Source organism: Mugil cephalus, chromosome 6, assembly GCF_022458985.1.
Source record: "Mugil cephalus isolate CIBA_MC_2020 chromosome 6, CIBA_Mcephalus_1.1, whole genome shotgun sequence".
Lineage (NCBI taxonomy): Eukaryota > Metazoa > Chordata > Actinopteri > Mugiliformes > Mugilidae > Mugil > Mugil cephalus.
Window position 1 is genome coordinate 3063232 of NC_061775.1, and position 25346 is coordinate 3088577.

Below are 25346 nucleotides of genomic sequence, written 5' to 3' on the forward strand. Positions count from 1 at the left end.
CACACCAAACAATGGAAGAATCTCGACATAGTGCCAAAACAAACTATAATAATGAAAGCAGCTCGGAGAAAAACACAGGCTGCCTGAACCTCTGCTGGCTACTGTACCAGTTGTTATTCTAAGAAACGCTGCTGCTCGTGTGCAGATCTGTGCGAGTGAGTGAGGTAGAACATTAACGTGTGATGAGGAGAGAGTAGTAAGTGGAACAGCAGCTTTTACACACTTTCATGGTCACACAACAACAGGTGTATACATCTCACATGTGCTTAGCAATGAGATTAACAAGAAAGGCAGATGAAAGTGTCTGTTTTTGCCTTCCCACACAATAATCCAACAGCACTCAATACTCAAAAGAAGAAACTGAGCGATGGGTTTTCAGCATGCAGCATACCCACATTTCTGCAGTCAGCTTCTAAATATGATACTTACACCACAACACCACCATATAACAGATGTGATTCTATGCCACAGAACATTGGATAGGCTGAGGTAAACAGCAGTGTGTGTGTCTTAGTAATGAGATTGTAAAAAGTAGAATGAGGACTAAATTAGATCAGTGCAGAAGGGAGAGTCTGGGCGGTCAAGGGAAGAGCAGTTTACAGGGGACAGTGAGCAGGTATTGGTGATTGATGCTATCAGCAGCCGTGGACGGCCTCTGGAATAAGGAACTATTCACTTGGGGACCTGTTGACATGGGTGTAGGAAGAATACTACAAATGACAAAAGAGAATAAAACCCTTACTTAGGTTAAATGAGCCAATTAAAATGAATGTCAAGTATTAACTAATAGCCAGCCATGATCAGTATCTTCAGAAATCCCGCCCTGAACGAAACTAAGGACAGCCCTGACCTTGACCATGTATCAACCATGGGTAATATATTCATGATTGATCAAACTCTTAACATTCACCATTGATTACTCATTACTACCCCTACCTCATGATGGTTTGTTCAGAAGACTGCCATTAAAGTTATAATCAACATAATATTTGAATATAAATGAGGCAAACCAAGGATAAAATGTCACATTTTTAAATCCACTTTGACAAAACACTGTGTTTTCTTTAAATGAATGACCACAGGTTACAGACAGAGTAAGGAGCTTACCAATGGTAAGCTAACACATCAGGAGGGCCATGCATCCACCATATGTATTTTTCTGTAGTCAAACTGACTATTGGACCATTTATCTCTGTCACTAGTACACATGAGACAAAGAGACCGGGGCATCTGTGTCAATCTACACAATCTCCTCAATCTATTTGTTTCTAAATTCTTTGGTTTACGCTTTGACACAGACATTTCGATAACCCACCACAGATTTTCAATGTGGCTCATGTCCGGGCATTGATCTGGCTGCTCTAAGACCTGGATACTGTGCTTCTGCAGCCAAGTTCTACTGGCCCTGGATGTGTGACATTATCTTGTTGAAACATCCAGTTTGGACCTCAACAAAACAGAGCACATGCAGAAGGGAGCATGGGGGTTTGGAGAATGGCACAATATTTGTCAGAGTTCAATGTGCCATCACAGACAGTGAGATGACCAACACCAGCAGCACTCATGCATCCCCAAACCATGACACTACCTCCACCATTTCTGACAGTAGGTTCTGTACATGATGGAGATCATGCTTGGTCTGGCCTTCTGTACCCTCACATTAACAGGAGGAAGATAAAGCTGGAAACTGGACTCATCTGACCACAGAATCTTCTTCCAGTTCCTGACTGTCCAGTTCTTGTGTGCTTGGGCCCAATGATGGTAATGATGATAACCTCTGCCTCTCATTGATTGGGCTTCTTGACAGCCTTGTAGGACCTTAAACCATGATCTAAAAGTCGACCACGTACAGTGCGGGTGAACACTGGACACCGGTTTGGTTTGATCACTGATGTTGGAGCTCCTGTGATGTCATTCTGTGGTTTTCCCTGCACATGGGGATCAGAATGAGGTCATTTCTTGCTGAAGAAACTCTTTGATGCCAAGATCTTGGTTTGTCATCCAAGCTGTTGGTTCGTCTGTATTTTTGCAGAGTGGATCCAATTGCTGAAGGACTGTATCTGCACTTCCTGGTGATCTGGCAGCAGCAATATCCTTCCTGGCTGAGAATCTGTATCTTCAGGTGAATTTCCTGTGTTAGGTTCCTTGTTTTAACCATTTTTGTCTCTGAAGAACTTACAATTGTATTGGCTTTATATAGACTTGATGCACAACGTGAAAAATGTGTCCTAAAATGTTTTTTAATAAAAAGCATGGCCTTCATTAGTGGATCACTGGCACCAAAATGACCCACTACTCAAAATGTCTTATATATTTTTATGGAACCAATTGACTTTAAGCTTCTAATGGCTGTTTTAGGGTTTGTGTAGTATTTTATCTGTGACTGTACTAAAAGAAATTGCACTTGAAGGCCTAAGAGTGATTCTTAATGCAAGATTTCACAAATGCATGGGGTGCCCGAAACCTTTTTTCCACCACTGTACTGGGAGAACTGGGAGCCGAGTTTGTCATCCAATACTATCCAGTCCAGAGAGGGAACGATAGACACATGTATTGCATATGCACACAGCAGAGAGGTAACTTTGAACTGCATTAAAATAACCATTTATGGCCGAGTCACTCAGAAGAACACTGTGTTCATAGCTCAATTCCAACATCCACTCACATGCTAGGTTCATTCATTCTCAACTCAATGCATTGATTCAGTTACACATTCAACTATCTTATTTTCCTCCCGTTTGAGGGTGTAAACATTTTTGTGTTTAAAAAAAAAAAAAAAAAACTCCATGAAGGGGAATGCATACATTTCTCACATGGTTGTAACCTTAATGACAGCAGGGTAGTTGTATTGGATGTAATAGAATTAGCTCACTGTGCATCACAAACTGGCAACGTTAGGTTTTATTTTTTTCCATGTGTTTTGCCAGATCACATTATAATAATACTTGCATGGTCAATTTCCATTTGACACCTCTGCCATTGCTGCTTCATCCCTTTTGTTCATGCAAACCTCTCGTTCAAGTATCTCCCTCTTTTTTCTGATGTCTCTTTCAGCAAGGGTCGCACATCCACTAATTCCAGCCCTGCCCCTCCCTTGATGTTCCCATTCCTTCGCTGGGAGGAACTGAGGGATATACACGAAAAATAGGATCCGTCTCGGCCAGCTCCTTGTTCACATATTTGCACAGACACACACATACAGATACTCCCCAAACTGCTTCCAAACTTCCATCTACCCACAAGCCCTTAATACCAATTATTGTAGTGGAATTGGCCAGAGGGGTGTGTGCCCCCCCCCTCCTTCCAGGCACTGCCTGCATTGGTTGAGGCATGTGGCAGGAAGAGAGATGGTGGATGATAAGGGGGTCTTACACCAGCATTCCTCCTGGGGGCTTAAATTCTATGTGGGTGACAAAGCCATTTATTATAATGAAGACATTTGTTAAACATCTTCTAATTTCAACGCAGGAAATAAAAGTGAGTGTAAAAAATAGATCTTGCAGCTGAAGGAGGATTCACTGGGGACAGTTTTTTCTTGGCTTCTTATTCTAGAAGCAGCCACACGGACAGTTCCAAAATGGTGGTTAGTGTACTGGTTTAGTTGGCCAGAGGCCTGCGGACGGACGGCTGCTGCTGTCGTGTGTCCGCTAATGTCCACTGCTCCTCCCCCGTGGCTGATATGAATTACACTGGATCACATGCTCGCTGTCCACCACCAGATCTCATTCTAGTTGATCTCATTAACCTAAATTCAGAGCTGTGTAGGTCAGATGTTGGTGTGGAACACACAGACAAACTAAAAGTGGAAAACTGACAGCACATGATGGGAAAATTCCTCCTGGAAAAAAGTCCTCATTCCACTCCATCTCTGCCAAAATGCAAATCAGACAAGGAGCAGTCAGAAGATATATGGGTATACACAGTGCACGCACAGAAACACAGGTGCACTGCAGTTCATCCAAAATACCAGCAGAACATAGCCGGAGGACTCATCTATGTAATCTGTGCACAGAACAGACAGCAGAGTGCAGTATGGCTGGCTGACAGGTTGCGAGCAGAGCACCAGAGCAGAACCTTTTTTAGTTGCAACAATGCCATCACAAGGCCCAGAGCGGCAGACACTGGAGAGAGGCGTCAACGGCCAAGGCATGCTAAATATTAGCTGGGTTGGACGTCACTCTGCCTGGTGATACACACACAAACACATGCGTCGTAAGGGCCTAGCTCACTACTTCATAGTTTATATTTAGGACAAGCTATGGGCCTCACTCAGTGCCTTCGATATATATCAGGAGGCACAAATAACGGCCTTATTTTGATGGAAAATTCGCTAAAATTGGCAGCGCATGCAATTTCTTATAGGTCACACCAAAAGTATTCTGTTTAATTTAGTCAAATGTGAACTTATTTAATCACAATCACATGTGTCCTAGGATGAGGGATTAATCTATAGAGTGTGACTTATAGTCAGGACTCTGTCAGGGTATTTACTTAATGCTGTTTTGATCTATGAACGCAACACAAACTTAAGGGTACCCGAAAGAAATATTATCAGAAATCCAGGTGGACAGACTATTTTAACTACCAGGGATGTAGATGAACAGAGTGAATATCCTCCTTGACAAAAGCACTAAACAACAAGGCTCGCTGCACCATTTGAGTGGTCGACAGCAACAGGACTAAAAGCTCTTGTATGACTGACCGATAATAAAGAAATCTGTTGCCGTTTCTCTTAAGTACCAACATGCGTCTACACGTTGTGACAACAGACAAGACCTTAAACTACAAAACACATCAAAGTTGGTGTTAGTCAGTGCGCTTACATGCTATGCTCAAAATTCGACTTTGTCACTACAGTCGTCCCAGTTCACATGCAGCGCAAGAAAATCCAATAACTGTTCTCCTCCTCCACACTAGGTGGCGATACATGTCTTTTCAGCAGAATAATACCACGTTAATACGGCCCGATTTCCGGGTGACCTATTATGTGATATGATAAACAAGAGTCGTTCATGCGGCAGACCGGCATTTCAAACAACAATCAGATGGATAATACTACATTTTTTAATCTTATACGTAATGTTCGCGCTACTTCTGGTGCAGGTAAGATCCGCGCTATCCCTCAGGCGTCACAAGACCTGGGATTGTTCTGAAATAGGTTTCCTCAGTAGTTTCTCTCTCAACGAACAAACAAGCACAAAGTGAATATCTTTCAATCAGGAAAGTAAATGTCAAATTAATCAATGGAATCTGATTTGTCTTTTACACCTAAGCGGAGTGGAAAGTCACCACGGCCCTCACTGACACACGTTAGAAAAGAGCAGGGATTAGGATGCATAACCGTCTGAGCTCACACAAAACTGTGCAGTAGTGAAAGATTTAACTGTGTACAGTCACAAACTCCAGCTGGAAACTGCTTCCCATACACACCAAAAAAAAAATTAAATTTACACATGGACTGTGGACAAACAACCAATCACATGAGGAGTAACTCAGACGTGCACCAATCACAGGCACACACACTGCCAAGGCGGCCATCTTTAGTAACAGGAGCCAGGGCTGACAAGTTTGGTCTATCATTTTGAGGCCCAGAAATTCCTGCATGTCTGCATACCACAGCGTGCAAGGGGAAGGAAGAGGGGGAGAGCTAGAGAGAGAGAGTGAGCGAGCGAGCACACAAAGCAAAGGAATAGAAGGACAGAGCAGAGAAGAAAGGGAAAAGGGAGGGAGTGCAGAGGGAGGATCTTTCACATAAGGTGGAGCATCAGAAGCAGTGAAGAGAAATGGAGGGACAAAAAAAAGGAAAGAGGAAGGGAAAGGCATTTCTTCTCCTTTTCATTATTCTGTTGTGGCTGCGTTTGACGCGTTTTCCAGGCTTCTCCACACACGACTAGACGACCCGAAATATTAACTGCTCTCCTCATGAGGTCAGCAGGGCCATGGCAGTGTAGTGAGGAGAGCCGGTGTGGTGCTGGGAATGCATATCATGACTATGAGTCTTTTTTCAACTGTTTTAATAAAGAATATGAGAGCAACAGCAACATCTATTTAATGCAGTCTAATAACACAGTCAGCACTTGGGTATCACCTGAGGATACAATTATACAAAGAGAGAAAGATTATCAGAGTAATCTTATGCTTGCAAATATTTATCACCACTCAAGCTATCAGGAAGACATTAAAAATTACAAAGGCTTCTAAGTGACTTTACAGGAGCACTTTTTATTTTACTTGAATGGATCTTCATGTTGTTATCAGGTTCAAAATGGAGGCTAAGTATGTAGTCTTTTGTTTAAAACGTGCTGGTTGGTCTCAGTGCTGTTGCTTTCCACGCTGACAACCTCATCCTCTGACCTCGCATCCTTCTCCATTATCTAAACTGCTGCATATCTTCACATCCTGTTTATCAACGCATGACAACATAAACACACGCACTGCTGGCACAGACACTTATCACAGCTAACAATCTTACAAGTTATTTTCACTCATGTATGGACGTTACACATGTCACCCATTACGTTGTTTCTGCGTAAACACGTCTTATCAGATTTCTTGTACTATAGATTCTGCAGATTTACTAAAGTTCCCAAATCATGTTCCAAGTCCCAACCGAGACACCACTGCAGGTCAGCGGAAAGTACCGGTTTTGCAAACTGGAGCCGTGCCAATCTGTGTGCAGATGCCAGCGGCGTGGAGGTGAAGAGGAAGAAGGAAATTCAGAAGGAACACGTTGTATTTACTAAATGCATTGTGATTACTTGATGAGATGCTAGATTTCACTATGAAATATTTCAATGCAATATTTCTGTCAGCTTCCTCAAGTTAGGGACACAAAACACCTGTAAGCATTTAAGGATGATTTAAGGACATGTGGCAGGTTTTAATTTTCTATCAGGTAGTTACAGATAGTTAAATCTGATTGAGACATTATTTCATTTGCATATACTAACTCGCTGAACAGACAGCTGCACTTGTTCCACTATGGCACTTCCTGGCTGTGTGAGCCTGGAAGGTATACATGTGCCCTGTGGTTGTAGCTGTGTAACTAACGGTTTCTGACCCTCTTCCTCTCCCTTCATCCTTCCACACCCATGACCTGGGTGGTTCGACTCGTAGTCGGATCCTCCCAATAGTGCTTGCCCGTTTTTACCCACCTTCACTCTGATCAAGTATGGCCTTAAATAGACAAAGGCTCTCTGGACTGCACCAATAGCGGCCCACGCAAGAGTAGTGGTCACCATCAAAGTTCCCACTTACTGAAAATTGTGCTCCTTTTCCAGACACTTAACACATTCCGAGTAGGACTCGACACCCCCGAGGACAGTGTGGGTTTTTTTTTTTGCCCTTAGAGAAACCTGTTAAATGGTTCAAGGAAAAGAGACATTTCTCAAAAGCCAAGGACGTGACATTAAGCAAAGTGAATGATCTGGGTCTGGACAGAACTACGCGGAAAGGGTTTGGTTTGGAAGGAACTTCAAGGGTGGGGAGGTTATATGAGGATAGAGAAGTTCAGTTGAGGAACAGCTACTTTAAAAGACAAGCTTCACTTCCAGCACCGACTTTTGAGGGTTTCCTTCATACATGCATGTTCTGGATATTTCCATATGACCTATTTTGTTTGTCACCAGAACGTACATGGCCAAAAAGGCATTGACTCTTGCAAAGGTGTTAGGTGAGTATGGACTCCACAATCCACACTACCAAGAACACTTTCTCAACCTGTGGCAAACACTGCTTTCCTGAGAAGGTGATGTAACAACAAGGTTCTTGAGAATTTCGACCGTCCAAACACCTTCTACTACCCTTTCAGCCAGTTGACTGTACCACCTCAAATCCCCCCCATGAAATTCCAAGTACTTGATGGAGCATAATCATCACATATTCCAAATACAGTACATACTGGTAGCTGTGGTTAGAGACTATGTTAAGCCCCTAACACGTGGTTCTGAGATCACATATGCATGAACATACACGGAACTTCCTCGCTCCACTGAAGCAGTAACGTTGGCTGTGCAGTGAGTTAATGATGTACAGGTAGGAACTGCATCTGCTTACTTCCTCTGAAGCTGGTAGGTTTTGATAGGGCTGTTACGATAAACACAATAAGATTTGCACCGTTTCCTCATTATGCCAACTGACAAACTGCTTATTGTATTGTTTAGTGTCCAGTATTGTTAACACAGTTCAAAGGTTTAAGATTAAATTATCTATATCGTAAAGTGGTAACACATTTCTTGGTTCTCCTCTTGTAACAATGAGTACGTTTACATGTCTAGAAGTATAATGTGATTATGATCAGTGTTATGTTCATGTGTTGGCCATAGAAATATCATATCTTGGTTTTCCTGATAAACAATACTTTTGTTAATCCAGTTTTATCCAGGAGGTGCCATCTGTACTAGGGGTTGCATGAGTTCCATCGTCGACTGTGTGATAAAGTCAACACTGACTAGTCGCCGATAAAAAAAAATGCTTAGCATCACTGAAATCTGTATTCTTGACCTGAATACATATGTAGCTCATGTGCTACATACTGTGAGCTGTAAATATGTATAGCCTGTATAAAAACAGGCTGCGACTCAGCACCATCAGTAGGTTTTAACAGTACTGCACAGCGTTGTAAGGGTTAAAAAAAAAAAACATGCAGTATTTCTCTGAAGCATTCTCTGTGCAGTGCAGCTAAGTATCTAATATCTTCAACAATGAAATTCACCAGTAAATTGTTGATGTTCAGCCTCCTTCTCTCTGTTACTGAAGGGGTTTGGTGAAGTTGTTAATTAACTGTTGTCAAGAGGATTTGGAACGTTCGTCTGTTAGCATTAGTGGATGCCTTTTCAGAGGAGTGTGCATCGCAGAATTACATTTGTTGTGTATCAGGACTGACTTGCATATTCTGCATGGCAACATCATGCTTAAAGCATCAGCAGTGAAGTTGACAAAACAACTAGTCTATGCAGCCCTAGGCTGTACTACTTGCTGAGCTGGAACCAATTATAAGCAACTCCCAAAAGTTACTTAGCAGTTTACGCGTTTAACAAAATCTACAATGGTTAACGATGATAAACATGCTATATAATAAAGGGAAATGTCTGTTATTAGAAATACAAATAAATAAAGGTAATTGTCACACACAATGTTTTCTCAATATCATTGATAAAATAGAGAAGCTTAAATCCCAATCAGAAATGCACTTGATAGTCAATGAAAACAACATCTTCAAATACAATGTGGATTACTAATGGATATTTATTCACAACAGGTCTCTACAGAGCCTACGCCGTAGCACGCTACGCTGCCGTGAGCACCTATGCTCTGGTGTGTCGGCCACAATACTAGGATACGTAGCTACTGTTGTTTAGACGGCGTTTCCACTGGTGTATGCTCGCATCTGTGTGGCTATTGTTGAGAGGAGCAATTTTACATGAACAAGCATCCTCACTAGACAGAAGTACAAGTGTGTGTGTGTGTGTGTGTAAAGGTGACGCCCAATCTGCCAAATCACCTGAAAACAAAGCCATGCCCTCAGCCCATGGGAGGGGTGCATTGTTTTCCCTCGCTCATGTATAAGCACAATGCATTCCTTACTGCTCAGCTCTTGTCTCAGGTGTCTGACTGGAACCAGTTAATTGTTTGCAAAACAATTAATCAAAAACACACTTCCATTGCTATCGGAGCTCCGCATTTCTGTCGAAACAGTTGTGGATCTAGAGAGCCATGATCCATTCATCTATCTTTTCTTTCCTTTCATTTTGCCTCACATCTAAATAACCTTCCTGCGCCCCTGCCAGATTTCCCCCAGGGTCCTGTCATACAGCTCAGCAGTAGGAAGTACTATGGACAAAGGCAGGAAGTAATGAGGAAGTCCTTTCAGACGGCTCAGACTGCAACAAGCACTTGCCTGCCAACATGCTTTCCTGTACAGCTCAGTTCCACAGAGCGTAACACACATCAAACCACACGCACAAAGGGAATCAAACTGTTAGCTTCATTAGGAAGAAACATCAGGCGCCCTCTCAATATCTACTCATGTGAAATGTCTGCATCAAAAACAATGCAAAATAAGAAAGTAGTACGACTCTTTCTGTCACAATAATAAATATAATTATACTTTTTATGGAAAAAAATATATTCCCTGCCTTTAATCCATCCATCCGTTCACATAGTAGTGTCTACACTCAGGGAGCTGTCCGGAGTTCTCTTGTTCAACATACCTCATCTCTGGACATAAGTGAACCTGTAACCTTACAGCCCCTAAGCTGCTTCTCTAACCACACCCCAACCGTTTCGTACATCTCGTTCCAGCATGCTGTTGTCCTCAGAAGCCCCCATCCTCGCCACACTACATATTTACATTTGTACTAGCAGCCAGTGTTCAGAGACGTGGGCAGCAATGTCAGTGCGCTCCACTTGAGTTTGTCTGTACAGCTGTGTATTTGTAGTGCGTGTGTACCATTTTTCTATGTGCACTTGCATTTTTCTCACTGTGTGTGAGCAGCAGGATGTGGGAGAGCCAGTCCATTGATGAGCTGGAGGAGAGAGGAGAGACGGTTTTCCAGATCCCCCTAGGCGCTCAGCTAGCACTGCCTGCCTGCTACTGCACAAACGCAGCGGGCTGATGGAAGCACACATACGTGTGCGTACATAACTGATGCCAGCTTATCAAAGTTAATTTGGATTTGTTAACAAGGATGCAAGCTGCCGGGAGGGAAAACACAAGAACACGATTACTACCTCTCCCTCTCCATCTGTCTGTTTCCAGCCTTCTTCCACTCTCTTTCAGTTTTTGTCTCTTCCACTCACTCCTTGTCCCTTTTAAGAAATTCATGGTAATTCAAACACAGTCAAGTGTTTGTTGATGTAAGGCCAGCCACCATGGAAAAGCTTTAACTACCACAAACAGAAGGCATCAGAGAAAAGCGTGCATGTGTCTACAGCAAAGAGGAGAGAAAGTGGAGAACAATGCTCACGACTCTTTCTTTTGTCTGTGAGCGCGCCTCACTATCAGGATCACATCAGATGCAACTCTCTTTACTCGAGAGGTGGAATGGAAAAGGAAACTGGAAACAATTCAGCTACTATCATTAAGTGTTTTCCTGTTTGAATGAACAAAGGGGTTATGTGTTTTTTCACTCTAGATGGGAACCAGATATTGAGAGCTACTAAGTGGTGTGAACTATTGTGTGCCAGATGATCAGGCTGTGAAAGCATCATTACCTCAAGCTGGACAAGCTACAAACGGACCCTAAAATGACACATCCACGAAACACACACAGTATATATTCACTGCTTTACCATTTCCTCTCACTGGGTACAAGGTATTTAGTCAACTGTAAAACAAGCTCCCAATTCCATGCAGCTTAATTGAAGTGAGGGTGAACACTACGAATAACAGCATTTCTATCTCAAGTCCCCTCTCACAGGAAAAGCATCTGTGTCAAAGTTCACATGGCACAGAGACCGTCTTAATTTATCTTCCTCCCGTCCATATGGTATACTCATTGCCAGTATTGATCACACACAGAAGGCAAATCAATGTGTTTTTGCCTGTGTGAACTACACAGGTGATTGGCATGTGGTAGGCACACAAGACAAACAACACGCCTTCTCCTCCAGATGGAGTTGAGAGCAGTGACTCAATATATATGCACAGGCTGTTGCTTCACAGATCGGCTACACATCAAATTTAATGAAATATTTGAAGGCGCACGGTACAGATTCTGAGCCTTGGACTTAATGCACATGTGGACATTTGGAGTTTGACGTGAAAACACTAATTGAACAGCCCAGGATTTCAACCTGCCTGTTCTCCGTCAACAGGTAGTAGTGGTTCCATGGTTAATTTAAATATGTTTCTAGCCACTACTGCATAATGTACTTTTTCTCATTTGGGCCAAAAGAATAAAAAAAAAAGAAAAAAAGAAACACTGATCCTAACCTCAGCACTTCTATCCCACCAATTATGCACTCACTGTTCATTAATGCATCCTAACCTGGATGGATTCAAACTTACAACATAGAGAAACAAAATGTAGGTGTTAATTCTCTATCACGCTGCCAGACACTTAGTGTTTAAATTCTTAAGCTCTCCTTGTCTCTGAGCTAAAACAGAAGATTTGGGAAAACTCTCATTAGACTACAGAGCCTGAAATAATGTAGATAGGAGAGGAGAAGAGAGAAGTGAATCTGGAAGGAGCCTGAGCAGAGACACTTTTACACCCAATTAAGAGGCTGGGCTAGCGAAGTGTTTTTGTTTGGTTGTGGGCGAAGGCCAACGGCACGCTTCACTGAGCGCCTCCATCCTTAATACTGTCATTTTCTTTCTCTCTTTAGCCTCCTTGAACTTGGCCGCTCGCCACTCTGGTGAAAGTGTGTGCGTGTGGTTTCTGAGCGTGTGTGTATTTGTGTGTACCTGGGAGCCACACTTGAAATGCCCCGCCATGTTTGTTTTGCTCTGTTTGTTTTGCTTTGCCCAACCCCTTCTCTTCCCTCCCGGCCTCCTCGTCTGGCCCTCGTCTTAACCACGCCGACAGTCCACTTTCATTCGATTGCATGGGAAATAAAACACTAGTGGAAATGTCACTGAGGAAAATTTCCATTATCAGCGGGGACCAATGAGCACCAGCTGAGACGTGAGCCCGCAGTTTATGACATGACCAACGCACATACAAGTTAAAGACTTATGATTAGAGAACAAGGTAATGATGCCATTTAATGGTAAGATACACAGATATAAAAAGGAACAATTCTTATCTGTCTACTAAGCTAGAGACAGGAAACCATTAGCTTAGCATAAAGACTATGGGAAACATGGGCTGCATTAGGTTTATTATGTTTGTTTAACCCACAGGAAAAAAGCACAACTATGAGCAAATATCACAATTTGTAGTTTTTACGAGGGGTTACATGCGGGACTATTTCTTGGACAGGAATACTAACTTTCAGGTTAGCCTCTATTTGTGTCCACATAAAAGATGTCCACTACCTAAGCCTCAGTGGAAAGATATGTTCTGGTTCTGTTGCTGGGACACAACTCAATAAACACAAACAGACATACTCGAACAAAGACTTGGACATGGAATGTCAGGATAATCTTAAAACAACAAAAAATTGTTTCTGATGATGTGTTTAACCTCCGTTTCCATCTGTTCATATATCACTGTCACTTTTATTTGCGGTGAAGGCCTCCTTTATATCTGTACTTCCATGGAAACCTTGCAGTGAGGAAATTTGCATTATATTCTAATATACCGTATACAGCCTCATCTTTTTTCCCCTCATACTCCCTACGTCTGCATTCGCTGAAGGTTTTACAAAAGCTTTAAAGTCTCATTTCTTTAAATGCATGTGTCACAAAAATTTACACACATTCCTCCTCTCTGTTCAAAGCTGGGCGGTGTCCCACTTGAAATCCTAAAACGGCCCGACGGGGATCACAAAGCCTCATGGGATGATGCATGGAGAACCGTTTGGATTGACCGCCGTCCGAGGTTTAACTTGTGCCACTGTGGCGGCCTCGGAGGGGTTTGTGTAACGCAGAGAGGCTGTTTCCCCCCACTGTGGCTTTTGTCACTGGGAGATGGAGCTGTGGCCTCAAAACAATCGCAGCGAACAACAAAGCGCGTAGGCGTAGAAAAAGTGAACTTTGACCCGAAAAGCTTTCTCTCCTCCCGGGTTATGTGTGTTTCTGTGTGCATGAGTTGTGCAAGCAAAGTGCAGGCTGGTGTGTGACGCTGGACACAGTGTGCCAGGTCTCAGCAGCAGATAGAGCCTTATCTAAACAGGAGATTGACTGTTTGCTCTGATTCCCTCTTTCTTTCATCAGTGAATATTACCCTTACCTCAATTGTAGCTGGAGTTTTATTTTACAGACTTTATAAATCAAATCCAGCAGGATATTGGTATCTGCGTCCATCCGTCTGTCTCATTTGTAAATATTTATTGTCTAAATTGTGCCATTTCATTTATTCACAATTCTTAAAACAGGTCGTCCAATTTCATAATAACCATCTTTTTGTAATATTAAATTTCAAACGTCCCTATTATTTTACGTCAAAAGACAAACTGGATCAAAAACATCCACCTTAATCTAATTTATCAGCTGCCTTGCTCATATTCTGTTCATCTTACTCCTCCTGGATGTGTCGCATGCAAACATGTGGGGGTGCAGGTTGTGGCTACATGCCTACACACCTTGTTGCATTTACAGCCAGTGCCAGCGATCCGTGAACGGCGCTGATGTCAGACCAGACAACCTTCTCTACCCACACGTGTTTTTAGAGCGCGGCCAAACTGATATCTGAGCACCAGAGGTCAACATTTCACTTAACCTCACAAGAAATTATTATTTTAATGATCTGCTTTAAGGGACATTCACTTCTAAAAGGACTTCACAACTGAAAAGCTCGTCAATGAAGACTCTGGAAGATTTGATGGTGTCAGAAACTTGGGGTTTCTAATGAAAAAAAAATAGCAATGGTCAATCAGGCAACAAAATCACAGCAACTGGTGACAGCTTGTAAAAGCTGAGAAAATTGCAGCCTGCACTTGACAAAACCTGACTACTGACTAAATCTCCACATCCAAATGTCAACTTGCACCAAGATGTAAATATACAGTACACACACACAAATTACATGCATATGTAAACTAGAGACACACTGGGCAATGAATGCCAATTCTCGTACACGTTGTTTGACTGCCAGCAACTTACTTAAGGGCTATGTGCAGTTTAAAGTGACATGTCTGAGGGCGCACACACATGCACACAGTGGTTTTCCTGCTTGTAAGGAGCAGTGTAAGATCAGAGGAATGCAGGCTCTCCCCTGGCTCTTACCTAAGGCAACTGGAACCCTATAAAAACGCAACAAAAACAACCCCACAGTTTCCACTCACACATAAACTTTAATGCTCCGTCTAATGTTCCTCCGCCCTGCACCCACATCTCCGTGCACATGTGTGTATATGTGAGTTTTCATTCACCGGGGCTCTGATTAAAGATCTTTCAGTTTCCTCATGCCTCCATCCAGTCGGCGTTTCACTGTGTCACATTGCACATTCTCGTTCAGGTTGACCTGCGGGGCTTTAACGGACCATGGAAACACCGCTCCAGCTGCATAATAAAGTGGTATCAAACATCTACAAAACCCCACCGCTGACAATGTGGCAGTTGTCTAGCTTAAAGTCTGGCAGCGTTTGAGTGAAGTGGACTAAAAACTCAAAGAAACCAAACGCATGTTGCAATCCTGAACTAAATCTTAGCTCTGTGTTGATTATAATGTTCAGTCAGGCCATATAGTGAAGGTGCTAATTCAGCTGTGGTTCTATTATTTAGCCTAACTCACTGACTAAAATGGGGTTGTCAAAATAATAGTAACATGTGTTGGTGCAACACAATTGAGTTGAACAGCTCTTTACCATCGCTGTTATATAAGACTGCATCAGTTTCCACTAGTGTATACTGTGTTTCAAGCACATACAAACATTTACAAGGAGTATACACATATCATCCCTTTGTGTAGCCTGCGGCGTAGCAGGGGAACGTTGCATCATGTTCCAGAAACAGCTCCTGTCTCAACACTCAGCTCTGCCTGACACGTTACGCAGTGCACAGCGTCATACCTGCTGGCCTGGCCTGTCTGAGGCCTCTGATATCAAATCAGCACGTTAAAAAAAAAAAAAAAGTGGTTTTGTGATTGTTTGTCCACCAAATGTGGACTGTGACTGTTTATGGAAAGCGGGGGAAAAAAAGTACGAGGACTGTAGTGAAACATCCGGTCACATGTCCAAATCAAATGCAGTTAATAGGCTCAGGTTACCACAGTTTCAAACTCGTACACATTGCTACAGTTAATCTATTATTCATCCTTGCCAACGATAGTTTGTACAAACATGTCTCTGTGTTGCAGTCATCTAAGGTCTATTTTTAACCAACTCATGAGACGTCTAGGAGCACTCCAAATTTGAAGAAAGTTTAGACAAATTGTTAAGAAGCCAACTGTCCGTGATAATGGATTTAACTCACCTCCAATATTTTAGCTCTTAATTCTGGGACCTTTTCAACATCCACGAGAAATTTGAAAGTGTTTGTCAGTGTTTCTCCTCTGTGATGCAAAATTTTTTGTTTTACCATAACATTTAAAACGAAAGCTTCACACTTTGTGGCAACTCAAAAATCCTACAGGACAACATGTGTGTGAGAGAAGATGCGAAGGGAGCCATTTCCTGTATTACTTTCCAGACAGTGAGACCTGGCAGAAAATCGAGGAGCCAGCATTATATGCGGGCTGCAACAGTCGATGTTGAAGTATAAACATGGCCGAGGTTGTTATGCTTTGAACGCTAGCCTCTCTGTCAACCACAGAGACAGAAGAGAAAAAACAACACAAGCTATAATCGCCTTCAAAAAATAATAAGCATTCTCTGTGTGTGTCTTACAATAGACACTGTGTTTATGGTAAGAGAGGAAATACTGACTGACACACTGGCAGACCAGCCGTGTGTACTATGATGTTTATCCCTGTCCGTCAACTCTCTCGTCCTAACCTTCTTTTCTTATTTTTTCTTTGCAATTTTTTCCCCATAATGTCTACCTTCGAGTGTGCCGTTCCCTGACTCAACAATGCAGTTGAGTCATTTCACACATCAAGCAGATCCCGAGCCTGTAATTACAGATCACCAGCCCACAATGCTCCAGTCAATGGATGCTAATCGGAGGGCGTGGCGATGTCCACGACCCCTGGCTGCTTGTATCAGGAGAAGCCCTCTGCACCGTGGAAATCATTACATAAACTATCCGGAATGAAAACACTCAATTGATTTCTGGGAGGAAAATTCTCCAGTGCATATTCGCATTATGTGTCTCAATGGAGCACTTTACAAAGAGTAACATGATGGATTCTGCTGTACTATATGTAAAGGTGCTATACTATGAAATTATCAACCACTCTCACAATTACTTTTTTTTCATTTGGTGTATATCAACTTGTTTTAAACGTTTGAAGGTGGCGTTGTAATTAGTTTAAAAGGAGGGCAAACACTCCCTATTATTAAAGACTGAAACACTTACTTCTCTGGCACCGGCTCTGTGACCAGCATCGCGCCCTGAACTGTCCGTTGATGGTGCTCTGAGGGCAGATGATCTGACCCTGGGCTGTACCGGGACACACGTCTCCACACTCCCTCTCATTCTTATTGGCCACGATGAAGTTGTCCTCCACTGAGTCCAAGATCTTGGACCAATCAAGGGTGGCCAGGTAGCACAGGTCCGGATTCTTCTCTATCCTCACGGCGCCTCGGGTGACATTCATGAGGCTGTGGAGGCCCAACTCCTTCAGCTGCAGCATCTCGTAAATCACGAGAGCGTAGTTGAAGAAGAGGTTGTTTCCGCGGATCACCGTCAGGTTGGGGAAGAGCTCGCCGAGGGTCTCGAGGCCGTACACCCTGAACAGGAGCACATAGTCGGTCACCACTCGCAGCTTCGGGTAGCTGAGGCCCCGGAGGTCCTCGGTCTTGGTCTTAAACATGAGCAGGATTTTTAGGTGGCCCTCGATGATGGTGCAGTTCTCCAATGACTGGAGGTTGGTCACATTGTTCCGGATGTCCTTGCTCTGGCAGACTGGAGGGAAAGACAGAAACAGAGACGTCTTAAAACAGAACTGACTTGAAAGCATTCATGAATGTGCAATAATCTCTCATTAATAAATACATAAATAAATGCCATTAGTTTGTTCATTTCAAATGTACACTTCGGCACTGTATGTTTAAAGAGGCATTAATCCAGGTTTTCAGTAAAAATGCTTTTAGTGTGTTCTGTTGATAGTTCAATTTACAAATAATGCAAAGAAAGGCACACTGTGCACAAATATATTGTTTTTTTTCTTTGAGTTTTGCGAAACAAAGTTTTTGACTAATCATTTCAGCACACAACTTTGTTAATAGAGACGTGTATCATCCCTTGAAACTACTTCACTGCAACCATCAGGAACAGACCAAACAGCCAGAGCCACCTAGATATGAACAGCAACAGATTCTTCTTTTTTAAGCCATTTAAGCAATATTTGCATTAAATAGAGCTGATCCATTCATGAAGCAGCCTCACTCAAGTCTCCTCTACAATCCGACGCTAGTGCTCTCTGGCTCACTCCCTCCCAGACACACACTAAGCCTCTTTCTGCTCATTGGCTCCAGTTTATTTCTCCAGAGAACAAATTATTGTATGGCACCGCTTGATCTGAATGAAGACGACATGAAGGGGTTAACAGAAATGAAGCCTGGAAGCAAAATGCTTATCCACGCTCATTCATACTCTTTAGCTGCTGCACACTGGCACACACACACACACGGACACAGACACACACAGGCCTGCATTCGGATCACAAATGCGTGCAATGTGCACACATCAGAGGAGTGGAGAATTCATTAGAGGACAGTTACTTAAAGAGATGTACGAGGGGAAAAGACACCCTGCTGTTACTTGCTCCAAATAGTAAAATGCACTTTTATAACATATTCTATGGACATTAATGAGAAATCATTTAAGAGGAAGGGAGAATGCCTCATAGCTCTAATTATGTAAGACACAGCAGAGCAAAGGAAACATCATTTCTAAGTTTTTCATTCAAACTTTTGTTTTCCTTGAATGAATCCTCAGCAAAAATGTGATTGTGGATTCGGGATGTTTCTCTCCCCCAAAAAGTTAATGTGAACAGACATGTCAGAAGGGGAAGATTCACTTGCTCAAAGCATTAGTGCCAGTGTTAAAATCTGAGACTTATTTGCATCCACGCTCACTCAAGTTCTGCAGCACTGCCACACCCACGTTCCAAGATGCAACTATGCATGTATTGTATCTGTCATAACAGCAGCCGTTACAGCCTAAAACAGATGGTTATGGACAATAAACAACGCAGGACATTTAATGCAGCTTCTTAATGGAACATTACACACTGCCATCAGCCACAATAAACAAACAAAAGAAATTATTCTTGATGTTAAATTCACTGATCAATTAATACATTTTATTTGTAAAATTGTGAAACAATTTTTGGTTTAAACAAAATAAAACACCTGCTGCTTTTAGTCAATGCTACAGGGACAAATGCTGATCACATTCAGTGTGTTTCTTTAATGCAGCTTAATGGTGTGAACCCCATCTGCTTTATTACACTCTCTCATTAAAACTCTAAAAACAAACTACATATATAAAAAAATAAGTCAATCATGTGTCCCAAAATTAAAAAAAAAAAAAAAAGTCAGATTTATTGCAGCATTTATTGTTTGGTTCCACTGAGCTGTTACTGGCCTTCTCCACTTCCCAGGTGTAAGCTACCCATTAACTTCCCATTCTGTTAATGGTTAGCAAGACAAACATGTCAACAATCCAGGTACAAACTCTGACCACGTCAATGAAATGACTGTTTAAGTGACTTCTTCTAATCGAGGCCAGCCAATAAACCCTGACACGGACAAATAAAACTATTTTGTTTACTACATCTATAATTCAGACGCAGAAAGTTAAAAACGCACTTACGTGCCATTTCATTAGATACATTAGAGAAAACAAATGCATTTTAACACTAAGCTCAGTTTCTTAATCTCAGCTTTATGAAGTTTCTGGTATTCACCATTTGTTAAGCAACTGACTGAGAGAGTCATGTGTTATTATTATTTTGACAACCTCATTTTAGTCAGTGGGCTACGTTTAATAACAGAAACACAAACTCCATCCTCCAAAATAATCATACAGTTGAATTACCATCTTTTCACATGCTGTTTCAATATGAACTGAAAACTACAACAGTGATGGGGCTGAAATTTAGTGACCGCTACACTGGAATGTATTAGTTTCCACTAGTGTACCTAATGTTTAGGCAAAAACAAGCTGTATACCTATTCTCTATTTGTCCATTTGTGTAGACGCAGCCTGAGCTAGTTCAACTCTGCTCACTTCCGTGTGCAGACAGCTTTGCTGGCCGCCAAAAACAACTCATAAAATAAGTCAATAAATCTATTTTAGCTGTTAGGCATCTCATCAGATAACACCGAGTTTGAAACAACAGCAGCAACTCATTCAGTGAGCCACTCTGCCTCTGCCACACCCTCTTCATTAGACACAACCTGTAGCAGAAAACCAAAACACAAAAACACACTTCTTCCTCGGCTGCGTGGCAGTTGGGTGTTATTCCCGGTGATAAGAGTAACCTTACACCTCTCTCTGCCCCTCCTGCCTTATCTCCTGGACACATCAAACAGGCCTCCGGGCCACCCACTCGCTGTCAGCCAGCAGCACTAACCGGATACCTATTGTGAAACACGACAACATAACAAACTACGTTACGCAACACCGGCAGGGCCAGTGTGCAACTCACCCCGGCCCACAATGATCTTCAAGACGCACCAAGAGGACACAAACATGACCTTTCATATAGATGGATTTTTTTTTTTCCCACTGTAGCAAAGACATATGTTGAAATGAGGTCTTTCTCCTCACACACAGCATGCTAACAGGCTAGCGCATATGTCACGTCTCCTGTTGGAGAAGCTTTATTGACATAAAGAAATGTTAGTGGGCCATGAGGGGAAGGCAGCAGACGGTGCTGTGGGAGCTGCCTCTGCAAAATGGAGTCTTGTTTTCGACCAACAGGAACGAGAAGGGGGGTGGTGGGGGTGGGTGGGTCATCGGGGGCAGATGAGGAAGAGGCGAGGAAGAGGCGAAGGGAGGGAGGGAGAGTAGTCAGGGGCTGGCTGTGAGAGCCCCTGTGTCTTTAAAATAATGAGCCATCTCCTCCCCTCTCTCCTCCCAGGTTTGGGAGCAGGGGGGACACAGGAGAAGTAATGTGAGCGAACAGGGAGTGAGGAGGGGGGAGGGTGTCGGAGGGAAAAGGGTCATGTGCAAAAGAAGAGAAGAAGAAGGGGTGAAGGGGGGCATGGGTGGAGGGGGAGCGAGGGGGGTGAAAGTGTAACCTGAGCCCAGACAGGAACGCAGAGTGACGTAAGGGACCTACAGGACGGTTGGTGATCACATGCATGAATGGAGGGCCGCTATGGACCACTGTTGGCAACACACAGGCGGACAGACAGAGCCACGAGGGGGGGGCAGATGAGGGGACAGAGGAGGGGGGAGAGCTACTGACGACTAACACGACAACGCTCACCGACAACACCTAAAAACACTGACCCTTCAGCTGGCTGTATGGAGCATGACCAAGACATAACGACAAATACACTAGTAGGTAAAGAAAGTTAGATATCTGCTGCCCTTTTTAACCATCTGAATATATAAAGAAAAAGAAATGTTAATAAAAAGCATTCAAAACGCACAGAGACTGTGACGTGAACTCATTTAAGTGTGATATAAAAGCCAGAAACCGATAAGACTTTGTGTAAGTTCAGTGAACAATGACCATCGTCCCTTCAGCCCACCCTGCCACACTGAGGACCACCCATACGCAGACAGCTTGGTCCTCTCACTGGTTGTTCAGGGGCTCTTAATTACAATAACAACCCAATCAGCCGCTAATGAGCCCGGGTTGGGGCTGGGGGAGGTTGGCAGAATAACGGAGCACTGACTGGAACGTACTGTACCGTACCGTCATACTAGAGACCCCTATAGGAGAAATGTGGGCCATCCACCCGCCTTCCCTGTCTGTTTGACACTTAATTTGGCAGCAGGAATGAAGGGGGGGGGGGCGCTCAGCAGAGGAAACGCTCAGATATGAGGTGAGGTGGATCAGTTTAAGTCATCAAGAGGAGATTACTTGGAAATTTCAGCAGGACAGATTCGGTCTAGATGTTTGTCACTATACGTCTGCTCAGGTGTTCGTGATGTGACGTGAACTAATTTAACTGTCCAGACTGTTGCAGGAAACGCGTCAGCTTCACCAGTGTGAGATGACGTGACGGGCTGACGGAGGTGTACAACGACGCAGACCACACGCAAGAGCTGCGATTGGTCCGTTTGGTAGCAGCATGTTTTCGCTTAAGTATTTCTGACTGAATTTTTAAATTGACCGTTCTGGACCAAATATGACAGAACATATCGAAGAAAGTCGCCATTGTTGAAAGTCAAGCAGGAAGTAGAAACAAAAACGAACCTGACTGGCAAAAAAAGATGCACGTCTGACAAGCATCTGGGTGGACTTTTTACAGAACGAGCACTCAAGAATAAATGGCTCACATCGACACTGGCACTACCTTAAATGACTAAGGCTTAACAATTCTAGGAGGAAGTTTCAGATTATCTTATCTTTATTAAGTATTGAGGAAATGCAATATTAAGGCATATTCTTCTTATTCATTCATATTCATTCATTGGGCATAACTTTTAAATGTTATGCCCAACTCTACATGGTAGAGTACACTGACTGTGGGAACATGTCTCGGAAAGCAAATAATCCAAATGAGTTAGTTGTGGAAAACTGAATTTTGATAGTTTTCACTTCCAATCAGCTTCGGCAGTACTTGGAGAGTGGTCTAATTAGGTAGGAATGACAGAAAGTAGGACGGACTCATCCTAGCGCTGCACCTTCATGAATTCATAAGCCCATTTCTTCATCATGTGTTATCAATGTGAAGCCATGAAGGCCGTCCATTCTCTCAGACAGTGCTCCTGTACTTGCACATTTCAATAAGCCGAAACACAAACGCAAATGTTTTTAACCTCAAACTTTCTGCATAATCACTTGGGGAGCTGAACTGCATGCATGTGTAATGAAAGCTGTTTAACTCATCTCCTTGAACCTTAAGCCACGTATATGTGGCATTTCCTCCAAATATTTAATTGCATTTGTGTGTGTGTATATATATATATATTTATACATATATAAAATCCACTCTATCCTTTTGCCGTCTATAACGTGCAATGTGAAATGTAATGTGAAACTAAGCTGTCAAAATTACTCTGCACCAACAATGTCTCGAGAAATTCCAGTGCTTCAAATTTACTCCACTTGGCCAGGACAAATTTTGATTATAAGGTAAAAAAGCAGATGAATACTAGTATCGGGTTCAGATGTGCCCTATTCTCATTCCTTCCTGCTGTGGACACAATCCAGTCACAGTGTAAAGAAGTTATACGGAAGAAACCAAGAAAAATATATCCTGTTTGAGATTTTACTACACGGCAAATTTATAATAATGTGCTCTGGAGAAAACCTAAACAGCTGCCGGTCTGCTTTTACAGCTTTAGCATGTGTTAGCGTGGCTTTAAAACATTAATACTAGCTGTCTGATGTGAAATAGCAGAACTGAGAAATCTGACTTAGTTCTTTGTCATCATCTGTCATATGTCTACCGCCCCTCCTGAATCAGAATACACTCACAGTCTACTCTCCAGTATGGCCGGTGCAACCGGAATGTAACGGTTATCGCTGACAAAACCTGCCATCTCCACTATTCAATGAGCGCTCACAGCTGCAATCTCCGTTATAGTGGAGCTACAGTTTCAGATGGATTCTTATTCTTATTTTTAGAGTTGTGCTCCCTGCAGAGAATTTAATATGCAGCAACTAAACGGTAGCTGGCCGGCTGGCAGTGAGAATGTGCACCGTGGTGGCAGTCTTGGAAGGTGAGAGTGGAGCGCTCTGTGGCCCGTGGACCGGTCTGCATCCGCCTTTCAGTGTAGCGGAGGGCTGCCGCACATTAGCCTAGCGTGAAACCAGACCTGTCTAGCATGAAACCAGGTGGCAGCTAACTCTGGACTGTGAGAAGTTTCCTCTCTCTGTCAGCTTAGGCACATGTTGCCCCTGATGAGGTGATCTGCTGATTATAGATTTGTCAACAGCTCAGTTGCTGAACAAACCCCGGGAGAGAGACTATGCGGCCGCGGTGCCAAGTGGACTGCCAGTGGAAAAATGCATTTGTTTGTTAATATAACTGTGGAAAGTCCTGAGAAGTAAAGCCAGCTCCCTGTGCGCCCACTGCCAAGCTGTGGCTTCTGCAGTGAAAAATGATGCTGAGAAATTGCATGAGAGGCATTTTGATTAACATGTACCAACATGTACCTCCAAAACAAAGAGAGCTGACGACCAGAATAACACTACATGAGCCATGGAAAGAGACCGGGAGGCGGGTGGGGGGCAGTTTGAAGAGTGGAAACAGGCCCAGTGCCATCAAGGAAAATATTTTAATAAACCTTTTGCAAAAAAGTAAGGGAGGACAATGACCTATGGGTATGACGAGCGAGCACTCCTAACCAATGCTGCCACATTTGAGGACATCAGATAAAGGTGGAGGGGAGACAGAATGGAAAGAGAGGGAGAGAGAGAGGGAGTGTGTGGGTCGGAGCACCTGTTCCTCCATTGCCTCAGTTTCCCATTGAGGAGCATGGCAAAGGGAACTGGCCGGGCCTATTTATATACAACGCTGGGTCCCGTTACAGCCGTGGCAAAGGGCCAGGCCGTGGCAGATTGAAGCGGGTAGAAGAGAGCAACATGCAGGCCCTGCGCTGTCAGAAGGCTCGCCAAGAGAGGAGAAGAGGCCGAAATCAGAGCACACTGGCGACTCTAGTGCGCCTCCTTCTCTTTACCTTCAGGCACGAGCAGCAGAGAGAGGAGAGGATGGACAGGAGGACTAGTGCAGACAGAGGGAGACAAAGACATGCATAACAACAGAAAGAGAGGAGAGGAGGGGTGGTGAGGTGCTGTGTCACTGTCCCTTGTTTTTAAAAACAATGACTCGCTGTATTCTAGCTCCAACTTTGACCTTGGACTCAATGCTGCTACGAGGGAGGACGTAAAGGACACGGGTAGAAACTGAGCGGAGAGAAGAACGCAAAGGAAACAAGGACAGTGTCTGTGGATCACAACAATCACAACTATGACTTACCTGCTTTTATACCTTTAGTGTGTCATGACCCCGTCCTTCTAACTCCAGTAATAACCAATTTTACATAGACACCATATAAACTCATCCAATAATAGACATTTTCCCAACATGTGGTATGTCACTATGTCACACCTGCCAGAAATTTTACTAGAGAAGTTTCTTTCCCAATTTTACTGTGAGAATTAATTTCTTCTTTAATAACTTCTTTATTGTTTGCTGCTGTCATGTTTCTAGCCATGTTTTCTTATCGAACAATCAAATATCAAATGTTTACACCGTCCATCGCAATCAAATTGAAATTCCTCCGATCCGTTACAGCTGATGTAGTTTAAGCGAGGCCTTTTTGTATTGTGCCTGTGTTACAATTCAGGTTATTAGCAGAACACTGGTGTCGATGTAAATATAGCCATTGGCTGCACCAGAAGATTTTTCTCACTGCGCACTTTTCTATTCGATTTCCAGCATTTTCTTTGTAGCTCACAAGCAGCACATTGTGCTGCCATTACAATGTCAAAGAAGGTAGT

General features: G+C 43.1%; 1 protein-coding gene across 1 annotated transcript in view; it reads right to left on the minus strand.

Annotated features, from left to right (window-relative positions):
- Positions 1-25346, minus strand: part of insrb (insulin receptor b) — a 76943-nt gene that overhangs the window by 38545 nt on the left and 13052 nt on the right. Inside the window, exon 2 of the mRNA XM_047587602.1 lies at positions 17066-17614. Within this exon, the coding sequence (XP_047443558.1) occupies positions 17066-17614 (549 nt within the window). The remainder of the gene's footprint in view (positions 1-17065; positions 17615-25346) is intronic.